The 23,117-nt window shown below is 56.5% G+C and overlaps 1 protein-coding gene across 2 annotated transcripts in view; it reads right to left on the bottom strand.

The window, feature by feature from the left end:
- The window catches only part of COL22A1 (collagen type XXII alpha 1 chain), a 236,355-nt gene that overhangs the window by 95,403 nt on the left and 117,835 nt on the right, over positions 1–23,117 (bottom strand). For both annotated transcript variants that reach the window (XM_059165553.1, XM_059165552.1), the window contains exons 23-30: positions 16,854–16,907; positions 10,112–10,165; positions 9,407–9,460; positions 8,211–8,264; positions 7,202–7,255; positions 3,219–3,263; positions 2,603–2,665; positions 2,117–2,170 (exon numbers count right to left, since the gene is read on the bottom strand). In XM_059165553.1, coding sequence (XP_059021536.1) covers positions 2,117–2,170; positions 2,603–2,665; positions 3,219–3,263; positions 7,202–7,255; positions 8,211–8,264; positions 9,407–9,460; positions 10,112–10,165; positions 16,854–16,907 — 432 coding nt within the window. The remainder of the gene's footprint in view (positions 1–2,116; positions 2,171–2,602; positions 2,666–3,218; positions 3,264–7,201; positions 7,256–8,210; positions 8,265–9,406; positions 9,461–10,111; positions 10,166–16,853; positions 16,908–23,117) is intronic.

Below are 23,117 nucleotides of genomic sequence, written 5' to 3'. Positions count from 1 at the left end.
CACTGCCTTCACCAAAGTTCTAGATTTTTTTTTTTTTTTTCAGAAAGAAAAACACTTTCTCGGTGTTATTAGCATTACCCAACTTTACTTAATTATTCTCCTGACACTGACTTCCTCCTGTTCTAGAAACAAGCTCGTTTAAACCAGTTTACACCACATTAAAAACTCCAAATCATCAAAGCTGGGTGTTTTCTGATGATAAAGGAAATTCTCAACGTTTCAGGTGTCTGGGCCTTGCTCCTGGGCTCCCAGGGAAGCTAGACTTCCAACATCTGCCAGCGTCAGAATGACTCAGCAAAACTTCAAAGCATGGGCTCTATTTCTGCCCCAGCACACACTGTACATCTGCTTTGTTAAAAAGAAAAAAATAAATAAAATAAAATAGAATAACCAAAAAGGGAACATTCCAAATGTAAAGGTAAGAAAAACAATACAAGACCTCCCTGGTCCCCTTCAGTTGAGAGTCACACAGCCTTGCCCATACTGAAAACGTCAGATACAGTCTGTCCATCGCGATGGTCAAATATAATCCTGCCCCAACTGTCTCTTCCCTGAAGGAGTCTCTTCTTTGTGAAGATTGTGTATCTCGGCAGCTGTCCTAACGTGGGCTCAAATAAAACTCTTTTCCTTTCTCTTTAAAAAATTTTAAAGAAAGGTTTGGTGTCGACACTAGGGAACCTGTGAATGTGTATTAAGGAGGAGAGGCCTGGCGTAGAGACAGGTCTCCAATCCAGAGAGCCTAAAGACTGCCTTTTGGGTAGAGCCAGCCCCTCCCCAGCACTGTGGGGTCAGGCAGGACCAGCAGGTGGGAAGGGGAAGACCCCAGACTCCTCTGTGCGGCTGCAGCGGGTCTATGAGCTCCAGAGTTCACTAGACGGTGGGTTCAGATCCCAGCTTTTCCACGAAAACGTGAGCCCTCAGCAGCCCGTGCAGAGAAAGGAGAGCACTGTGCCCACTTTCCAAGATGCCACGGGGCTGAAATGCTCATAGCCAGCGGCAGGGAGGGATAGACTAAAACAGAGACAGGGAAGTGCAAGACATAGTCAGAAGGGGACAATGTTGCTTTAATGTCCTATTTTGGATTTTTGACCAGAATTGTCTATTATTATGTATCTCTATGGAGAAAAGAGAGGCAGGGCGGATTTTCTGGAAGCTTGAATGTGATTCTGCCACGGGCTCGGCAGCTCCGTCAAAGCAATAAACAGAGTTTTATGGTCTCGTGAAGCCCTTTGCATCTTGGAAATGACTTTCTCAAATGAAAACGGCGATTCCAAACACCCGCGAGGGCTGCGGGCCTGGGCAGCTTGCCACGTAAAGCCCCTTCTGTTTCTGGGTCACCATTTCTAGATGACAGGTCTGTCCAGAGTAAAGTCCTCCGCCTCCAGCCCAAGAGAGAAGCAGCGGGGAGGCCCCTCCTGGAACCCAGAAACTCCAGGAGGGGCAGGGTTGCCGAGGACGAGGAATTGGAGGGGAAGACAGTGCAAACATGCGGCATGGAGGCAGGGGGAGCACCGAGCGGGAGAAGAGGAGAGGCAAGTCCCCTGGGGCGTGTGCTGCCGTCGCTCGCGTGCTCAGGGGCCAGGCCAGCCCGAGGCACAGCTCTGCTGAGAGCCAGGACGCAGAGCTGACCCGCTGGCGGGGTTCAGGTCTAGACCGCAATGAGCTCCATTCGTGCACCCCTGGGAAAGCAATGTGGCCTGTGTGTGCCTCACTGTTTCCTCATCTGTGAAGCGGGGATGCTGCTGGTAACGGGCCCCCCCAGGGTCGTCCTGAGATCACCGAAGTCACTACACGGGCGGTGCTCCGGGCCATCCCGACACACAGAAGTCTGTGGCACTCGCTCCACACACGGGACCGGAGTCACGCGTCCCAGCAGCCCTCGGAGGGAGGACTCGTGGAACCGTCGCCGAGGCGGCAAGCCACGGCACAGGGAGGTGGGACAAGGGGCTCAGAACCGCCTGGCGGGTGGAAGCCGACTGTAACCCGGGTCACAGCGTTGACTCGGAGACCGAGACCCTCTCCTCGGCCCTGCAGGCACCGCACACACACACAGCACAGCACAGAGCCGTGGCCAGTCCAGGGGGCCCATGAGCAGGCGGCCAGCAGTGCTTCTTACCTTTTCACCTGGGTCACCTTTCAGTCCCGGGAGGCCCAGCCCACCTCTCTCTCCCTGCGGTGAAAGATGAACTTAGAATACAGCAGAACTCAACCCCTGCCTCTTCCACTGAGAGCAAGTGGACCTCGGGCAAAAAACCCTGTTTCCCGTTGACCTGCTCCAGCCGTATAGGTAGGTGTCTAGCTGAAGTGCAGCTCAGGGCTCGCCGTCAGGGAGGGGGAAGGCTCTGCCCCCATCAGGCACCCGACACGGTGCCCTCCCCCGCTCCCCGCCCCTTCATCGGATGACGCCCCCCTTTGCAGACTGATCTCCCAGTCCCTGACCCTTTGCTGCAGCGGATGGGCCAGAGCAGCCGGAGCCCCTTCCTTTCCTCTTCCATAAACCTGGGGAAATACTCCCCAACCCTAGCCCAGACCACCCATGCCGCAGGGACGGACCCCAGAAGGGGCTGCTCTGCGAGGACACAGGTGAGGGGCCGCCACTTACCGGCTGTCCTTTCTCGCCCCGCAGGCCCGGGAACCCTGGAGCTCCCGGGAGACCGGCCTCTCCCTGTGGAAACAACAGGGCGCCTCTGTCCACTTGGATCTCGGCGAGGAGGCCACGCCATGCCCCAGCTGCGTGCTCTCCCCCAGAGATCTCTGGCTCTGCGGGGCTGGTGCGGAAAGCAAAGAGGTTCTAGAGATCCTGCTCTGGGGCGTCTCCAAGCTCCTTCTCACTTCAGTCAATTCCTTCACCAGGAAACCATGATGCCTGTCCCGGCCACATTGCTTTCCCTGTTTCCTTCTCCACCGTCTCCTCTAGGACAATGATCACCTCCTCGCCACCTTTCCTGGCATCTCCCAAGTCTGAAGAGGAGCCGCTCTGCTGCCCGCCCACCCACGCCTGCGCGCCACTGCTCACGGCACCCACCCCGGGCTCGTGGTTGATGGTGGTGACCCCAGCACGGAGATGGAGGCGTGGGCCGACCATCATGGGGCTAGTCAACGAGTGTGTGGGAGGAACGCAGTGAGCCCCCAGAGGAGAACAGATACAGGCCTAGAGCATAACAGCGACTGAGTGCATTGAATGAAGAACGAATGAATGACGCTATGAACACACACACCTTCTCTCCAGGTCGGCCCGCCAGGCCCTGCTCCCCAACTTCTCCCTGGAGACAGAATAACAGACACCCCATTATTTTCCGCGCACGCTTGCAGAGGTGGCTGCCGTGCCCCAGCCGGCCCCCCCACATCCCCAGCACCGGCCACAACTCTGGCTTCTCGAGCGTGTGCGTAGCAGGGTCACAACCCCTGCTCGAGGCAGCAGACCCCACCCAGCAGCGGGGCTGTGGAAACCCCAGCGTCTGGCATTTCCAGAGGCTCCTGCACACCCTCTCCTATCCCCTCTCACTCCCCCCAAGAAACATCTGCTAGAATCATCCCGATGGGAGTTTACACAGGTCAATCCGTTCATCCTGAATCTAAAAGCATCATGATTCGGAACAATGGGTGGGGGGAGGGGTGCGGCAAACTGTGCCTTGCAGGTCCAGCCCACTCAGAGCCGTTAACACATGCTGTAGGGACCCCAGGCCTCACGCTGAGGCCCGCGATGGAGGAGAAGCCACTGGTGAGCGCATCCATGCTGACCGCCGTCCCGTGGTTGCTGATCAGACTTTTTGGAAAGCACCGGCAAACCCGTGGTTAGAGGTGGAGGAGAGCTTTGTTCTTCCTCCCCCGTGGTGTGTCTCCATAAAGGCAGGTCTTGGGTGAAATTCTGGTAAACATCCATGCTTACGTCAGAAAGCCAACCCTCAAATATCTACTGGTTCTAGCGGATCGGATGCGGTGTTTTCCTCAACCTTTACTGCTCCTGACTTGCGTTTTGCGGTCACGTTGAAGAGGGAGGCACAGGCCCAGAGACCTCCCAGGACATCAGGCTGCTGTGTTAACCAGATCCCTACAAATCACATACACGTGTGTGTGTGTGTGTGTGGTAGCGGGGAGGGACTATAATTTCTACTAAGGATGTGTCTTGAGAACCACTAATTTCTTGAATGACCATTTCTTTTTTTTTTTTTTTTTTTTTTTTTTTTTAAAGATTTATTTATTTATTTGATAGACAGAAATCACAAGGAGGCAGAGAGGCAGGCAGAGAGAGGAGGAAGCAGGCTCCCTGCCAAGCAGAGAGCCCGATGCGGGACTCGATCCCAGGACCCTGGGATCACGACCTGAGCCGAAGGCAGAGGCCTCAACCCACTGAGCCACCCAGGCGTCCCTTGAATGACCATTTCTAACACCCACGATGCTATTGAGCAGAATGTTAGTGTAGATTTCCATAAGGAAATCCAGTTTTCTGGTAAGCAAACGGACACACAGATGAATGAATGAGCAGGTACGCGTACACATAATGTATTTCCCTGAACCGTGCCAGACTCGGTTGGTGCTGAAGGCCGGCATGACCCCCTCTGGTCAGAGAGGAAGGTAAGAAAGAAAGAAAAGGTAACCCACAGCCTCGGTGAGCATGAAGCCATTAATCATACATTTGATCCTACAGCTGTGGGGCCACCAGGGGACCCGGCACTGGAGTGAGCACAGATAGAAATTCTCCACGTGCTCCGATCCCCATGGATTCCCAGTGTTTACAGGCACAATTAGGAGGAACCGCTCTAACCAGAATTGTGTAAGTACCTGCCCTTCAAACGGTCACTTTAAATCTGCAAAGACGGTAATACCTCATCTGTGGGCACTGCCGCTTCCAGGCTAAGAAAGGCAGCGTGCGTCTGGTTGGCTTCGAAGGCATTCTGAAGAGCTTTAGAAGTGCCCCCTGGATTCGTGCCATGAACCCTAAGTCAGAGGCACGGTGCATGGGGAAGACTGGGCGGCGTCTTGAGTTCCTGATCCGTGAGCCTGCAATCCAGCCCCGTTCCCTGATGGGCTCCGAAACCCAGTGTCCACGACTTACCTGTAATCTCGGGAGACTTTTATCTTCAGGTGGCATTTTGTCAGAAAAAATAACAAGACCCCAAGCCAGATCCTTTTTGAGGCTACAAAGGATGTTGTAAAGCTATCATAGTGGCAAAAATTCGTACTTTCTAGAGCAATGTTTTAAACATATTGCCTAGAAATCGGGCAAAACCACATGTGAGCTCGAGTAGTAGGCTTTTCTGTTCGAATCTTCCAGCTGTTAGAAATCACCAGAAGTATAAAGCGCGCAGACAGAATGACGGCAGAAATCCCCAAGGTCACCCCCGGGCTCTGCCCAACACTCCTTGCAAACTGTGCCCGTGCCCAGCGGCCACTCCCGCAGACCCGTGCACGGGGCGAGCCTTCTTCCAAACACCACCAGACAATGCTGGAGTTCACATGCTCGAGCCTAGGACTTGCCAGTTTATAAATCTGAGATAACACAGCTCTTCAAGTATGGCTGACTCCCTAAAATCTACCAGGTCAAGTCAGCCAACCCACGCAAACGTGTTAAGCCTTTTCCGGAAAAGGGCAGAATTTCAACGAGGCACTAAAATGTGGCCTGGGTGCTCCTACTAAGGTTCACCACACAAATACCTGATATGCACAGAGACAGCTCGGGAAGTTACAGATTACTATATTTCAATGACTTGGGAAGCAACATAGGTTCTTTTTAAAAGACTTATGTTGGGGTGCCTGGGTGGCTCAGTGGGTTAAGCATCTGCCTTCAGCTCAGGTCATGATCTCAGGGTCCTGGGATCGAGCCCCGCATCGGGCTCTCTGCTCAGCAGGGAGCCTGCTTACCCCTCCTCTGCCTGACTCTCTGCCTACTTGGGATCTCTGTCAAGTAAATAAATAAAATCTTTTTTAAAAATTAAAAAATAAAAATAAAACACATATGTTGCTTCTTAAAATAGGAAGAACAGTTTTGTAAGGGGCAATGGGGCCCCTCACTGGGCACTAGTGGCCACTAAGGGGGCATGAGGCTGAGCTTCCGGCATCTGGAATCCTGACTGGGAAGTTTCCTAGTGGACCTCGGGAGGTTCTCTCCACATCTCAGCCAACCTGGGTGTGCTCAGCTTAGCCAGGTGCGTTTTAATCTGTGCTTTCCCTGCTCTGTTCTCTGCTGGTCTCCTAACCAACAATCACTTCCTAAAAGCAGGAGGCACCGCCAGGGCCCCGCCTCTGCCCCGGGGCACCCTCCCTGGCCAGTGGCCTGGTCCTGCCTTCCCGAAGAGCCTGTGTTGAGGCCAGGTCTGTGCTGAGCTCTTGCCGGGCTGAATCTGATACCCATCCTCTGGGCAGTAAACCTTTACTGAGCACCTGCCCAGTGCCTGGCCACGTCTGGGAATGGGGAGCAGACGTGACAAAGACCCAGGCACTGCTGCCCTTGACGAGTTCATGACCCGTTGAAGTGCAGGGCACCATGGGGTACGGGGACAGCGGCCTGGAAATCTCTGGTCCCCATAGACTCCCCTAGAGCCCCAGCACACACAGGGCACTGCACACACACACATGGTCCAGCCCGCTCTCCCTGGGGCTCACTGCATTCCGAGCCTAGGGCCAAACTTGAGATCTGAGCCCCAGGTCCTCAAGATAAAAGAAGACCCTGCCACCCGTGACGTGGGGTTTTGAGGGACAGCCACCCAGACCCCCACATGAGTGCCCTATCCCAACGCAATGGGGAATGGTCTCTGCCCATCCCACAGCTCCTGGCACCTGCCGGAGGCACAGGGGGCTCAACGCCACAGACCACATCAGCCAGAAGTCGGGTCGGGCGTTAGGGAGCACCGGTGGGGAGGGGAGGAGGGACACAGACAGACACACGGATGGAAAGGAGTCCCTCTCGCTCATTGCTGCCAGGACAAACTGGACAGCCACAAGTTCTTCCCAAGGCCACACCTACAGGTCTCCTAGAAACCGGCCCACCCCTGCTCCCTCTGTCCTAGGCGTCGTGTGATCCTTCCCACCAGGTGTGGCTGCCCCTGCTGGACCCCCACCCTCCATCCTTCCAGCGCCCCGAGTTCATGGCGCTGCCAGGCCCCCGCTGACCGCCGGTGCCCACCCCACCAGGTGTGGTTCACACAACCTGGAACACAACACACAGCAGACCCCACGGGCGGGGAGGAGGCCGCGTCCATACCCTGGGGCCGGGTTTTCCAGGCAGACCGTCTTCTCCTCTCTCTCCTGGCTGGCCCTGGAAGGAACGCACAGAGAGGTTGGCAGGAGAGCGCCAGGCTGGGGAGTCCCACTCAGCACGCGTCACAGGCTGGTCAACGTGGACAACCTCTGGTTCCTCCGCGGCGCTGGCCCCTGCCCTCCGCCCCACCACGGTGACCAAAACGGCGGCTCGTACCACCTCTTAGATTCCCTGCTCCACGCCTCTGTTGTTTTATTTCACAGAAACATCACTGAGGAGAGACGGGGCTCTTCTCTCTCTCACTGAGAGGCTTGGGGTACGGGAGATGTCACGTGAGCGATTTGGTACCACAAAATACTGGGTTCACACCTTCCTTTGTCGTGAAAGACAAGGAAGAAAGACGACTATTCTCCTAAACACCCATAAAATGAAGTTAAATCCATACGTATTCGGTCATCGGTCGTAAAAAAGTTGACTTTCCAAGTTACTTATTAAAGGGGTGATGGATGTTCTCATAAGATTGAAAAGCTGTCTGTCACGGACCGTCGGCTCGCACATCGAGCGCACGCGTGTTTCATAGGAAAGAATCAAGCTCACTGGTGGAAATATTTATTACGTGGTCTTGTGGCTGTTCGTCTGCCATGTGTGAACTGGGAATTTGCTTCCCGATTTTAGGATACTTAAACCCAGACTATGTGCTTAATGAGCCTCCTATAAGGAGCCCCACCAGAGTATTTTTAAAATTAAAGTGTCTTACGTTATGCGCATCCAAAAGTTGTTCCTCCCTGCAAATACGTACATATTTCTAACGGGTTCATTTTAAAGCCTGAGAATTCCAAATCCTTCCCCCGTTACCTAAACAGAACTAAAGGAGGGGCCCACGTCCGACCTGGTGAATCCCAACATTCCTGAGTCCCAGGCAGTCAGTGGATTTTAGCGTGCTCCAACCACCCAACATCTCTTTGCTCTGCTGTTTGGGTCCCAGACTCCCATCACCCCCGTGAGCACCAACCTTGGGTCCCGGCAGGCCTGGCGCCCCGTGCTGTCCATCCTTTCCAGGTGGGCCCTGGCATGGGGAGAAGAAGAGAGCATAACGAGAGGCACGTTTAGGGCACACTGCACTGAGTTGCTTCGAGCCAGGAGCTGGGACACCCCTGCCTTGTGGGGGTGCCCTCTCTCAGTCCCACTGCCTCGTGTGCCCACGAGTGCTAGCTAGGGACTCTAATTGAGCAGATGCTCCAGGTTTGGATCATCTCCCCGAGAGCGCGCATCGCGCCCTGGCAGGGACGTCCATATCCGTCGGTGTTCAGCAGAGCTGAGAATGCCACCACTCTAGCCATCAGCCCCTCCCCCCGGGGCTTGGTTCTGGTCACCTGTGGGTCTGCCGAAGGTCCAGGGATAAGGGGGCACCACTGCTGGGCCTACACAGTCGGAGTTACCTCGTTCAACTTCTCTCCACTGTCCAGACCCCCTCCAGGGCTGCAGGCTCCGCTGGCTTCCCCACCCACTGCTCCCCGGGAGGGAAAGCTGGCCATAAGGAAATCCCTTCCAGTGGAGTGAGGCCTCCCTGTGTGTCATCCACAGCTCTATGAGGATGACGGTGGTCCTGTGGTAGCACGGATCACCCCCACCACTGGGCCCTGCAGAGCACAGGGCCCAAGCTAGGAGACACACCGGGCTTCAACAGCACGCCCAGTACTCATGTGGAGACAGGAGGACTCCTGAGTCCCAGACTCAGGACTTAAAAGTCAGGAGCAGACCCCCAGCTCCCCAGGATCTTCTGAGTGGGGGCATGAGGAAGTACGATGAGGATAGGAACAGGGGGAGTCCGGCCACCTGTTACTTCTGCTGTCTTCTGCACGTGTCCCATAGGGACAAGAAGCCACACTTTAAACGGCAAGGGCTTCTGAATTTGCCTCTGGGTAAGGAGACTGAGGTGGTGGCCTGGGGAGAAGGGGCCCCAATTTGCACCCTGGCTGGGGCCTTGTAGGGGAGTCATCCCTGGAGCATGAGTTCATGGAAGGCGCCTCAGGAGGAAGGAGTCAGGCTGAGCACCAGGGCCTCGGTCCCCACTGCCAGGGGGAGCAAAGGGCACAGTGAGTGGCCAGCAGGGCTGCCTAGTGGCCAGCTAGAAGGGCCTGGTCACCTCCAAGGTGGACCCATGCAGGACAGGGAAGAGTAGGGGTGGGGATGCTCTGGGACACTCACCATCAGCCCGGGGTGCCCAGGTTTTCCCGGGAAGCCGATCTCTCCAGGCAAACCCTGAGAAGGGAACCACATGGAAGCGGTCAGCCTGGCCTCTTTGGAGCATCGGAACATTTCCCCCAACGCCTTGCCTGGCACCGTCCCAGGCGTCTGGCTCTGATGAGGACACCAGGGGCGGATAAACCTCGGGGCTTCTGACTGTCCTTACTGCGGGCCACAGCGAAGCACAGAGCTGTCCCTCCATGTCTGGTCTGCGGTTGGGGCCACCACATTGGCTCCCACCTGGTAGGAAGGACGCATGGCCTGGCCTCCCTCGGCTGGGTGCTGGGTCTGCCCCATGCCCTCTGCCCACAGGGAACCTTTCCAGCTGCACACAAGTGTGTGTGGGGAGGAGGTGACCGATGTCTACCGTCAGCTCCAAACCACAAACTAGGAATGGGCATCGCTAGACTAACACAGCCCCTTCAGCGTGTCTGTCTCTCGCAGCAGCCCACTAACATGCTGCATGGGCTCAAGGGCTATTTCACGCCCCTCTCAGGGCCTAGACAGGCCAGAGGCTGGGGCGTGGCCGCAGGAGGGGCCTTCCTTGTTCACGCCTCTGTTCTCTCAGGTGAAGGACAGACGGCCACACACCAGGTGTTCCTGTTCCCACGGGCCATGAAGCCCGCCCCCAGGTGCCCTGCAGAAGAAAACCAGAGCCATGCCTACCGGGGGACCTCCGGGTCCGGGGGGTCCTGGGACGCCAGGCGGTCCTGGAGGGCCCTGTAAAGAAAGAACAGGCGTGGGTTACAACCGCGCATGGGGCAGCCTCCTGGGGCCAATATCCTGAGAGAGGAGAGGAGGGGACCCGGGGACCCGGTGGGGCCTCATCTTCGTCATCTTCGTAATGCTTTCTTTTCTTTTCTTTTCTTTTTAGATTTTATTTACTTATTTGACAGAGAGGCAGGCAGAGAGAGAGGGGGAAGCAGGCTCCCCGCTGAGCAGAGAGTCTAATGCGGGGTCGATCCCAGGACCCTGGGATCACGACCTGAGCTGAAGGCAGAGGCTTAACCCACGGAGCCACCCAGGCACCCCATAATGCTTTATTTTCAAACCAAAAAAAGAACAAATGCATAAAGAAAAAAATATGAAATAAAATTAGCAAAATGTTGACACCTGCCATACTTGGGTGATAGGTACAGAACTGTTATGTTGACTCTTTCTGTTTAAAACACTAGAGCATTTAAAATAAACACACGTGTGCCTGCATGTTTACACACACACACACACACACACACACACACACACATGCACACAGTGGATTCAGCCAGTAACAGAGCTCTTGCAGGACAGGGGTTTCTGAGCTTTAGTCAGCATGGAATCCCGGGGGGTGAATGACATTGGTCTCCTGCCCCAGACCCGATTCCGTGGGTCTGAGGTGGGGCCATGAGCTGGGCCTCGTCAGTCTTCCAGATGGTTCTATGTGGACCAGTCTTGACAGCCACCCTACAGCTTCAATCATTCATCCCCTCCCTGGACGCTCGGGGCACCTTCTGTGGTCCGTGACGGACGCAGGTCTGGCCCCACAGGCAGAGCCAGGGCTTTATCCACAAGAGCCACAAGCTCTGGCTTTGTCCGCTCAGGGTCTCTCTGGGTGTGCGCTCCCTCCTTGCCTCTTCTCCGTGCCTCCACCTCCGACATGGGCTCCGGGTCCACTGGTCTCCAGTAATCGCTCCCTCTGCCATGCTCAAGGCTGCTGTCATCGTGTTCATCCGACTCACATGCCCTCTGAGCCCGAGGCCCCTCTTGTTCCCTCTGCACCTGTCACAGACACGAACCCGGGGCAAGGTATACAGCAGGTGCTCAATAATGTTTGAAGACTTGAACGGTATTTAAGGGCCACTGAGAGGGCCGTGCGTCCAGGGAGAACGACGGCGTGTCGCCAATAGAGGGCGATAAATACTAACAAGTGGCAAAGGCGGCTGCTCCCGGGGCCATTGCCTTGTCTCCCGCTGGGGGCACTCGTGAGTCTGCGATGGGCACAGACATGGAATTTCTGGTGGCATCTGCACCTCGGGGTTCCCTGTAGCTGCTCAGTCCCGGTGCATCTCTGGTTGCACCTACTCTTGTTGAGAGATGTGTGCTTGAAGGGGGCCCAACAGAACCGGACGGTGGCCTGGCCGGGGTCCTCCCTGCAGCACGTGGGTCTGGGAAGAGCACAGAGAAGCCGCGTGCCCTCACCCCTACTGCCATGCAGACCCACCACCTGGCTGCACAGCGCAGCTCTGCTCACCTCTTGGCCAAGCAAGGGCCCTGCCGGTGACACTCCCAGGACCCCCTCCAGAAGGCACATGCGGGTGACCTGCTCATACTTCAAGAGGACCCCTGTGGTCTCATGCCCCCTCCACACCACACGGCATCTCTGAGCCCCTTGTCTGCTAGCAATCCGGGCACATCAGCCTTCCTCCCTTCTTACGCTGCCAGGACCAGTGATGGCCTCTGGAGTGTTTCCGACACTTTCAAGCGAAACACTCCGGCAAGCTCGCTGCTCTGACTCTGCTTCCCCTTCCTCCTTTGCTCCTTGCAAACCCTCCTGCAGGATGCTGGGACCCCCCAGCCTGCTAGAGTAAGCGGATCCCTAGTGATCATCTACTGAAAATTAAACTCCCTTATCTGACGATGATGGACTCTGAGACCCAGAGAGGGTAAGTGCCGCACCTGAGGCCACGCAGGCATCATCTCGAGAATCCGTGGCAGGCTGGCTGCTGCAGAGTCACCCGCAAAACCTGTCCTAAGGACCATCCCCGGGTCTCTTGCCTGGACTCTGAGGCAGGTCTGGGACAAGCCCAAGGGGCCAGGGACTTTGGAAACACTCCCCCAGGGATTCTGAAGCACTGCCTGGTCTGCGAATCACTCACCTAAACGAACTCCAGGTGCACCCTAGCCGTGAGAGTTGTAGAAGCACAACGAGAGAAGGGGCCACCTGTGCAAGGAGGAAGTGGGAGAAGGGTGGGGGTGGGGGGGCAGCCGCCCCCACTTGGGGCTGCCTCTGCCCTGCCCTTCACACGCTGTGTTTCCTCTCTGTCTGCGAGGCAGGCGGATTCCGACCCATTTTACGTGGAAGGACTGGAACCTGGGGGGAAACGGAAGTGCGACAAAGCAGGCGTTCCGATGCAAGGGCCCTGGCCCCTTCGTCCTGCATCCCCTGGACTCACCCCTGCAGAGCGTCCGCATAGCCTGGGAGTGCGTCCGAGCCCTCGCGCTCCAGCGCCCCACGGACAGTCCGCTCTCCTATAAGACTGTGTGTGCATTGAGCGGCACCAGAACTGTCGACACGGGCTCGGCCGTGTCTGATCCCCCTCCTTTGTAAGGACGCACAGCACCTGGCTCATGGCTACGCACACAGTAGGGGCTTAATAATGGCCTACTTGTCTGACGCCATGAACTCGGGGAAAAAGCAAAAGCCCACACGGTCATTAAACTCAGGAACTGCGGTGGCCGTTGACAGAGAGAAGCTGAAGCTAGAAACAGTGCAGACAGCGGACAGAGGGTCTGGGCAACGGTTTCCAGGTCGGGGCCACAGGAAGGGCGCAGGCCTTTCGCCCCCGGCCTTCCCTCCCGGACAAGGAGCATCCGGTACGTCCGGGGGGGAATGCGTGGTGGGGAAGGAGCCAACAGTCAGGACCCAACGTCCGCCCGCTGGCGCCCCTGGTGAACAGACCCTGTCCTCGGTCGGTCCTCAGGCACGTGGGCACAGAAAGGAGCATGAGGAGAAGCAAGCTAGCGTGGGTGAACTTGAGGGACGCTGACCTGGAAGGCAGTCACAGAGGGCCACCTTGAGGCCACTCCCTCCTGGGCCTTCAGGAAACCCCGGCCGGCGTTCATGTGTCCTTGATCCTCACAGCGTTTCCGGCCAAGGACAGCGTTTCCTGTCGCTCTTCTGGTGTTTGAACTAAAGATCGTCAGTCAGGTTACTTGAAACTAAACTATTTGACTATTAATGCCTTTGGTGGGGGGCACCTGGGTGGCTCAGTTGTTAAGCCTCTGCCTTCGGCTTGGGTCATGATCCCGGGGTCCTGGGACCGAACCCCACATCGGGCTCCCTGCTCGGCAGGAAGCCTGCTTCTCCCTCTCCCACTCCCCCTGCTTGTGTCCCCTCTCTCTCTGTCAAATAAATAAGTAAAACATTTTATTAAAAAAAATACCTTTGTTGGTAGCAGAAATGATGGTATAAAGAGATTAAAAATTAGGGCTTGAGTTTCGGGGGCCCTGGGCCCCATGCTAGGTCACCTCACACTCCCTCTACGGATGTGGGCAACGTTCTTCTCCCCCGTGCCGCAGTCTCACAGCTGGAAGAGAAAGGCTGGAGGCCCTGTCCCAGCGCAGCGTGGATTCGCGAGGGCACGTGTGCAAGCCCAGCACCCGAGAGGTGGCGCACGTGGTCCTCCCCTCCCCTCTCCTGCTCCCATGAATAAAAATACGCACCCGCTCATCTCATCATTACCGAGAGTGACGTGAGCCGACAGGCCCGAATGCCGACAGCACAACAACAACGTTTTAACTGTTACCGACGAAAACGACGTCGTAACTACTGACAAAAACGAACCACTCAGTCTAATTCGTATTAACGATACCGCGTTTGATCCTGCTAATACGATGGTGGCAAAGCCGCTCTTTAACGTGCTTCCTAATGACGACGATGGCCCATAAACCACCGATTACCCGGATTATCACTAATAAAGGAACGGCAAATAGTTATTCCCACGAACCACCTAGATCCCACCGGCAGAGATTCGTGATGGTGGAAGGGATTTGAAGATGCGTGGAAATTACTTGCACCGATGAGCACGGCCCTCACACAGCTTATGTGGTTTGGAATCGCTGGGTTTCCTTGGGAGGGGTGGGTTGTTCATACTTAGTGTCCCCTCCCCTTCAGGATGGGGCTCCCGGGGGCCAAGCCGTAATGAGTACCTCCTTCGGCAGATTTCTGTGCAGAGCCCTGGGCCCACAGGCCCACAGGCCCACCCGGCCATCTATCTCTGGGGCCAGCCCTTCCCCTAGCTCCCAATCCGGGGGACGTCTGTCCATCCTGACAACCACACCAAGCAGCACGGCCTTTGCAAACGCTGACCCGATGAGACACGGGTTTCCATGTTCCCTGAAAGTCTCCCAGGATAGGAGAGCCACGGCCTACATCATCACAGATGCGTCTATTTATCCTAAACATGCCAGCTGGTGAAGGTTTTTCATCTTGGGAAAGAGGCACCCAGAGCATCTTCTAGGATGTCCGCCGTCCTGGGCCGTAGGGCGCTCTGCACTAAATTAAAACCTGAATTCCTTAGGATTTAAACGGGATCCGCCCTCTTTTCCCCCAGGTGTTACAAAGAACGGTCGCAACGATGTCTGAGCACTAAGGGGAGTGTCTGGCAACGGCAGAAGCGGGGCACACTTTATCCCCGTCCTTCTTCTCATCAGAGCAGAAAACCCTACAGAGCAGAAGCAACCGGGGTTTTCTAGATCGGCGTCAGTAGCAGTCACATCTGGACCCCGAGAGAGGCTGACTAGACGCCCCTCTCCCTGCCCAGAATCCAGCTCCCTGGAGTGTTTTCCCAACCTGCTCATCTCCCTGCCCCACTCACGCACGGCTCCTCCAGGCATGCACGGTGTCACCCAGATGTCACACCCCACGCCAATGCACAGAGCCGTGTCGGGGACACAGCGGGACCTCGATAAATCCCCGTGGAACAGATGACCCGATGCATTACTGCACGAGGGGAACTGCGGCAAAGACCGGAAACGGTGAGCGTGCAGCTTGTCGAGAGGAGGGGGTCGGCCGAGACAGCATCAGCAAGACGTCCGGGGCTGCAGCCTCTTAGGTTGGGCTTGGTCGGGGGAACGTGGTGTGGGGTCCCTCGGGGAGCGATCCCACCAAGACGCTGGGCCGTCCCTACTGTAAGCTCTACATCGTCCAGCTCTGAACTGCTGAGATTCCCAAATATATCAGAGTGCCCTATTTCTGGAGATTCTGATCGTATTTCTACGGGTGACATCCAGCCCAACACCCAGCATTCAGTCAACATTCAACAAAGGAAAGTGATTTCAACATGAAAGTGAAAGAAAAATGTATTTTCCAAGGTAGCAAGAAAAAAAAAAAAAAGTTGTAGGCAGGGGACAAATTGTAGCTGAAAGTAATTTGATGGCGCTGCATGTATGGCGAATTTCTGAAATGCACAAGCTTTGCTCGCTGGGAACCAAGGCAATAAAACAAAGGCAAAAGCACTGTATGTTTCACTATTAACATCAAAATGCCCCAGTGAACGTGGGATCTCTAGAAGACCATGAATTATGATTGATTTTATATTGCCTTATTGCATGTCATATCCGGACCAAACAGGTGGTGCCAAAATGAAGCTGGAGATCACAGGCAAGGCGCCCATCAGTCACCAGGACCCTTCATGCATCAGCAAGCAATAAAAGCTGGTTTCAGAAGCACAGGGAGCCCCGTCTCCGCGGTGGGTTCCTCCCACTTGATACAGGGAGAGGCAGGTGTCCAGGAACAGGTGGGTTTGCAGCGGCTCAAGGAGGAGCCAAAGAGAGTGGCCTGTTAATGTCCCTGCTGGCCACCACTGCTGCCAGGAGAACAGGACAGGCCCCACCTGCTGCTCCCCAGGCCTTGGGGACCTCATCACCTGGTATTTCTCGCAGGTGGCATGACTCACGTTCAGAAGGTCAAATAACTTGCCCCCAAATGTCCTAGCCACCAATGGGAAGGCGGGAGGTGGTGAGGGGAGCAGGAGGAGGAGGACATCCAGGGAGCGGGACGGCACAGAGCAGAGAGTGAACGGGGCCCTGGTCCCCGCACTGGCCGATGGGTAAGCGGAGGCCCCGAGTAGGAGGGGGTTGGTCAGTGACACAGTGTGCAAGTCAGACACCAGAACGGGGGTGTGCTGTCTCCTAGAATAGGGAGACCTTTGGCTTGATTGGGTCCCTTGGCCAAGCCCCTTCCAACCCTGAAGCCACAGTGCTTAGTACAGGAAGCTCTAGCCACACAGGGACCTGTCCCCTCCTGTGCAGGCTGTGTCCCAGACCGGCTGTCCCTGCAGAGCTGAGCCCCTGCCTGGAAGGTCCTTCTTCCTGCCTCTGCCAGCCGCACGCTGTTCACCGCTGGACTCCTCGTCCTGAGCAGCACTCCCCAGGCCTCACCGCTTCCCTTTCTCAGCACACTGGTCCCCATGATGTGACCACCGCCTGACCTCCAGCAGACCGAAGTCCACATGGTGGCCTTTCTTCTAGCATAGGAGTGGGAGGCCGCGGGAGCCAGGACAGACAGGAGGACGCAGGACCCTCTGAACATTCTTTCTGATGAGCTGACCACGCAAGACCGGTTACCAACCAGAGAACGGCGACCCGATCGCTCCTTCCATAGAGGAGGCAGAGCCGCTAGGGAAGGGCGGGCGGAGATGGTAGTTACCTGTGGTCCCAGCAGTCCAGGGGTCCCCGGCGGGCCCGCTTCCCCTTTCTTCCCCTGCGTACAAAAGAAGCAGCCAAAATTAGAGCAGGCAGGTAGCACCAGGCCCCGTGTGATACCGTGTGGGTGGGAGCGTCCATCTTGAGTCCTCAAGCTCGCTGGTGCACAGGGACTCACCGCCCCCTCACCGGCTGGGATGCCCTCCAAGGAAGCGGCATGGGATCGGGGCTGGAGACTCGGTTTGGGGTCAGGGAGGTTAAGCTTTGGGTCTCGGCTGCGACAGGGGCATTTGCTGACACGGGGCCCAAACTTTGAAAGGTACAGAAAGGGAAATCGGGACGAACCTCATCTCACCACCAGCCACTGAGCTGCCTTTCCCCGAAAGAACGGACCCCACCCGGCATTGGCTCCTTTTTCCAGAGGCAAGACGTACGGAGGCCGGCAACGGACACACGCGCACACACGCGCATGCACGCGCACGCACGCGCACACACGTGCACACACGCGCACACACGCTCCCTCGGTCCTCTCTTTCTTTTTCTTTACAAAGCACAGCACGTCCCTCACTCTGCAGAGAGCTTCGCTGGTTTCCGCTCAACAGCTGAGCTCCGGGGCATCCGGCACGAGCGCCCGGCCCGCCGCCTGTTCTCCCGGCTACGCAGTGTTGCCCGTGAGATGACACAGGGTGCACGGTCATGCGGGTCCTCGAGGCCACTTCCGGTCTGCTCCCGTTAGACTCAGAGCTGCCGCCACGACCCCGGTGGGTCATCGTGTGGACTCACCGGCCCCACTAAACCTCAGAGCCTGTCTCTCCGGACAGGGGCGAAGGGTGTGATGGTTGGTTGGATGCGTACAGCACACGGCGTCCGTCGCGTGTGACGGAATCGGAACGACGGAACGATGACCTTTTGTTGCTCACAGTTTCCCTCATGAAGCGAGACACCCGCCTAAGTCCTCACCCTTGTCTCGGTCTGTGTCCAGCCCAGCCTGGGGCATGTGCCGCGGACCCCCCCACCCCATCCTCCTGTTCCCGTTCCATGGGCGCTTACCGCGTGCAGAGCCTGGGACCCAGCGTCTGGGACTCTCCACCCCCCCCCCCAGAGCGGCCCCATCCCCACAGCAGGGGGCGACGCAGACGCAGAGCCCCGAGCACTCCGTCGGCCTCTGGGTCCCGCAGCGCCCGCAAAACAAGGGGCCCCTCACGGGACGCCAGAGCAGGGTCTCCTCGGAACAGCCCCCTTCCAGGCTCAAGGGTTTACAGTGGCACAGAAGTCGGGGTGAGCCTGCAGGGAATGTTCTCTAAGGATCTTCAGGTCCTAAAACTCCTCCCAAGTTCCATGTAGCATGCCAGGGTCAAGGCCCCAGATACGGCTCCACGGCTTTCTCCTGCTTCCTCATAGACACACTGACCCCGGCTCTGTGCCAGCCCTGGGAGCCCCCGGAGGGCTCGGCCATGGCCTCTGCCCCAGTGGTTCACAGTTTGCCAGGAAGGAGGGCCTGAGCCCCTGGCGCTAAAACAGCCCCTACCAGCAGGCAGGGAAGAGTGTGCACATGGCACCTGGAGCTCTGAGGTCTGCTAAAGGTGTTGGGAGGACTTCCCGGAGGCGGTGCTGAGGTCGCGCTGGAAGAAGGAGAAAGAGCGTTCCAGTGGGACACACGCTTGGAGCAGGGGGCAGAGCTGGCCACTGGCAGCAGGAACAAAGGGCGCAGGGCTGGGGCAGAGGCTCTCCCCGATCAGGCTGGAGGGCTACAGGGCTGGGGTGTGGCAGGGGCCCAGGCCGGGCGGCAGGACTCTGAGCCAAGGGGAGGCCCCTAGGCCACCACAGATGTTGACGAACCACATAAAATGGTCCAGTTTGTGCTGGTCCTAGAAGCGGCAAGAAGGACGGTGTGGGCAGCCAGTCAGAGCTCACGCGCCCTCGCCACCGCGGGGCCTGCCCCCCCACCGCCCCTGCACCCCTGCAGAGACCTCCGATCTGCCCCCCTCCTTCCTGATTGGCCCGGACGCCTCCCCTTTCCCTGCTGAGTCGCCAGAGACCCAGTCTGAACACAGACGTCAGCCTGTCTCCTCTGCTCAAATCACCACACCACTGACCAACTCGGGGCGGAGTGAAATGGTGTCCCCTGCCCTCCACGACTGTGTCCCGCTACCGGCCCTTCCCATTTCCTTACTCCGGCCACGGGGGCGTCCCTCCTCCAGGATGAATGCACCCAACACAATCCCACCTCGGGGCCGGGTCTTTCCACAGGCTCTCGCGTTGCCCGGCAAGCGGGCTCCCCAGGCCTCCACAGTCTCTGTCCGAAGGCCCTCTGTCCCCGAGTCTTCTCGCGTCTTCTCTGACCGACCCAGCCAAGACGGCTCTCCCGCGGCCAAGCTCTGCCCCAGCCCTGTGGTCCTTCCCTTTGTTTGTGTCACTACCAGATACACTATCGGTATCCCTACGCATCTGGTCACTGCCCGCCTGCCCGTTCTGGCTGCGAGCCTTCTGGAAACCGAGTCTGGCTCTGTGTTTGTTCCATGCTCTCCCCGGGGGCCCAGAACAGTGTCTGTCACATGGTGGCATCTTGAGACACCTTTGTGGGCTGGGTAATTAAGTTGTTGCTTCCAGACTGAGGGATGTGGTCTTGAGTCTAGCAGACAGCGGGGGAAACAGCCCTGGGGTAGGGCGAGGCCGCACCAGAACAGGAAGGCACAACCTGGCGATCTGGGGACTTGTAGAGGCAGCGGCCTAACCCAATTCAGGACCCCCGAGGAGGAGCACCCGAGCCGCAGACCACAGGCCGAGGTCAGAATGTGTTTCTCGACACTTGTCAGATGGAATTCAAAATGTGGTCGCAGACACCTTCAGAAATGAGCCGGGCCTGGAGGCATTTGTCTCTGCCTCCGTCCGCTCCTCTCTGATGAATGCAAACATCGGGGCGGCGATCACAGGAGCGCTAAGAGCTACCGGCTCCCCTTCCTCAGGGAATGGAAACCAGACAGCTTCAATTTTGTATCGAGACAGGCACCCCTCCACTTGCTGCCAGGTTATTCCCCCGAGAGCCACGCGTGATTTACAAGATGAATAAACCATCCTCCCTCAAGGTCGGGGGAATGGCCGGTGAGGAGTCATCGGAATTCAGAACCTGGGCCGGCCAGGTCACTCTGTGCGGTGGGAGAAGTGGAGAAATGGATCGTTGGCTGGTGGGTGCGAAAGGACCAGAGGGAAGCAGGAACGATGTGAGGGTCTGGGTTGTGGTGGCGCCGAATGACTAACCCAAGGGATGATGTGATTGGGGCGCACACCGGTGTCCCTCCTCAGGTGACCCACCACCTTCAGAAGGGGTACGAGGTCTCAGCAGCCCTGTTCCCTCACGTTCGGGGGGCTTGTGTAATGAAGCTGCTGACATTCGGGGGGTGAGCCCCTGAGATCTGAGGAGATCTGCAGGAGGCGTGGACGCAGGAGTTGCTCCTACACCAGGGAAGGAAAAAGATGGGATCTGGGAAAGGGGAATTACGGGCAGGTAGGAGGGTCCGGTGGGGGAGAGAGAGAGAAGCGAGGGCATCTGGAGAAGCCGGCATCCAAGCGTCAGGGCTTCAGCAAGAAGAACAAAGCGAGAGGTGGGGGGAAGAGGCCAGAGGAGAAGACATTTGTGATCCAAGCTGTGGTTGCCAGGTGGCACCACCTTTCACGGGTCACCCAGGAAGGGGCATCACCATGGAGACATTAGGGTGACGCCCCTGGTCAGCTCCAGCACCGACGTTCACACTTTCTCTGCCCACAGCCTCCAGAGCTGCCCCCAGTGTCCTTCAAAGTAAGCCAGCCTTCCTGCCATCTGTCCATCCATCCACCCATGTTGCTTATAATCTCCAGAGCCAATCCTGCTCACAAGCCCCATTCGTTCCCTCCGCTGTTCTGGACCAGTCTGTGCCTTCTACAAATTTCATTACTCATCTATACATTTACCCTAAGTTGGCAGGCAATTTTCCTAAAGGGGGAAAGTTCTGTCCAAGTTACCTCCCTCCTCCAAAATAGCCGAAGTTTCTCCTTATCTAATACATGAAACATTTGGGGCGCCTGGGTGGCTCAGTCAGCTAAGCGCCTGCCTTCGGCTCAGGTCATGATCCCAGGGTCCTGAGATCGAGCCCCGCATCAGGCTCCCCGCTCGGCAGGAAGCCAGCTTCTCCCTCTCTTGCCGCTCCCTCCCCACCCCTGCTCATGCTCTCCTGCTCTCTCTCCCTGTCAAATAAATAGATAAAATCTTATAAAAATAAAAGATGTAACATTTGAGCTGTTTTATTTGGATACTAATGACCCTGTGACTCCAACATGACTTTGGATCTCGCGTGCGGTGTCCATGCTCCCAGCCCTAAGCAACAGTTCAAGTCAGCTGCTCAGCCTTGCCCCGAACAACCCCCTTAGGACTTCCGGCCTCAGAGACTCTGCTCACAATGGCACCTCTGTCTGTGATACTCCCAGTCCATCTCAGCCTGTCAAAATCCTACCCCAGCCCATTGCCACCTCTTCCACACCGTCCGAGCAATACCAAGAAATGTGACAAGAAAATACTGAGCACAGAGAGCCCCGGGGCTGCCCGACAGCTCCTGAGTTGGAATTGCCAGGGATGGGGGACAAAGCTGTAAGTCAGTGGTTACGAAGATGGCTGCTCGCCGCAAGGAAACTTGCTCTCCCGTGTTCCTACATGGGAGAAAACGTGAGAAAATGAGTTCAGAATCTAAGGCAGACAGGAGAGGACAAGTCACTAGCCTGCTGAGTCTCAGGTTCCTCATGTGGAAAATTATAATTATTGTAATTATTTGAAAAGATAGCAGTGGAAGGAATAATTCAGTATTTGAGGAAGTGCTTTATAAGGAATAATAAAGCATTAGGCAAACAGGACAGATCGCCGCAGGAATGAGGAGGAACAGGATGGTGGTTGATGGAGGAGACACGGTAACAGCAGGATTCTGGCTCCTCTGAGTCCCTGGAGCAGGTATGAGAACACATGTCCAACAGTCCTGGTTTCCAAACTGCTACCTCCCAGCAGTGCCATAGAAATTAAGTGAGGAAATGCCCACAAGGTGTTTGGCATAGGATCTAACATCAGGAAACGTGTCGTAGTGATGGTTCTGGTGGCAGTGACAGTGATGGTTATGCTGATGGTGACAGTGGCGGTGGTAGGCAGGGGTGAAGGTGGTGATGGAGGTGGGGGTGGTGGTGATGTGCAGGGGCGAAGGTTCTGATGGGGTGGGGGTGGGGGTGGTGGGCAGGGGTGAAAGTGGTGATGGGGGTCGGGGTGATGGTGATGGGCAGGGATGAAGGCGGTGATGGGGGTGATGGGTACGGGTGGGGGTGATGGGCAGGGGTGAAGGCAGGAACTCTAGCAGGTGTGGATGCAGTAGCAGCAGCTATGTAACCTCTGCCTTTTGGACCTGTAAGCAGCTGCGGGGATCTGAGAAGCGCTGGCCAGAGCAAATTCTGCGGCAATAAAGAACCGTGTGACTAGCAATAAGCCGATGCCTTGTCCTTTTTCTTCTCTCTTAAATTGCTACCAGCATAATATCTGTGCTAAGTGTTTGTAATAAGTGCTTGTAATTTATCATAGGGACAGATTTTTCAAGCCCTTCTGAATGCCAGGATGCTGAGCAGGACTGATATTTCCACGGCTGTCGATCTGCCCGTGGAGAAGAGGAAGCCCATAAATCCAGCAGAGCACCGGCTCCTTCCCAGCCGGGACGAATTAGCACAGCCGTGTGCGGGCCCGTCACCAGCTGAACGCAATGCGAGCGCAACAGATTCTAATATGTGCCGTATGGTCTTTTGCTCAGTTCCTGTTCTCCATGCCTTCAAATGTCAAAGATGATTATTTTCTACTGGTTAGAGCTGAAACCAGGTGCTCAGGGAAAGCCTAAGGTGTCCTGGCATAAACCCTGGCTCTGTGCCACGAGATGAGTCAAACAGTAGCCTGTGATCCAAATGATGCTGTTACCATCTGGTAGCGTAGGGAAAAGTAAGAAAAAAAGGCTTTGAAAATTGAAAAGTGAAACAAAGTTGACCCAAGTTGCCACTGACAGAAGACCACCCAGGTTCCTCTCCTCGAATTATGAGAAACAGGGGTGGATGGATCTGATCGCAATCCGCGCTATGAGACCCTTGGCTCCAAGGGCACTGGCCAGAGATTAAAGCAGTGTGCAACAATGCATCCGCCCAAGTAAGTGGGAGCAGGGAATACAGAGTCCTAGATCTCTCCACGAATGCCCACCACAAGGACTGCTAATGAACAGAT

Source organism: Mustela lutreola, chromosome 3 (assembly GCF_030435805.1).
Source record: "Mustela lutreola isolate mMusLut2 chromosome 3, mMusLut2.pri, whole genome shotgun sequence".
Taxonomy (NCBI): domain Eukaryota; kingdom Metazoa; phylum Chordata; class Mammalia; order Carnivora; family Mustelidae; genus Mustela; species Mustela lutreola.
This window is presented reverse-complemented; position numbering and strand designations above follow the sequence as displayed.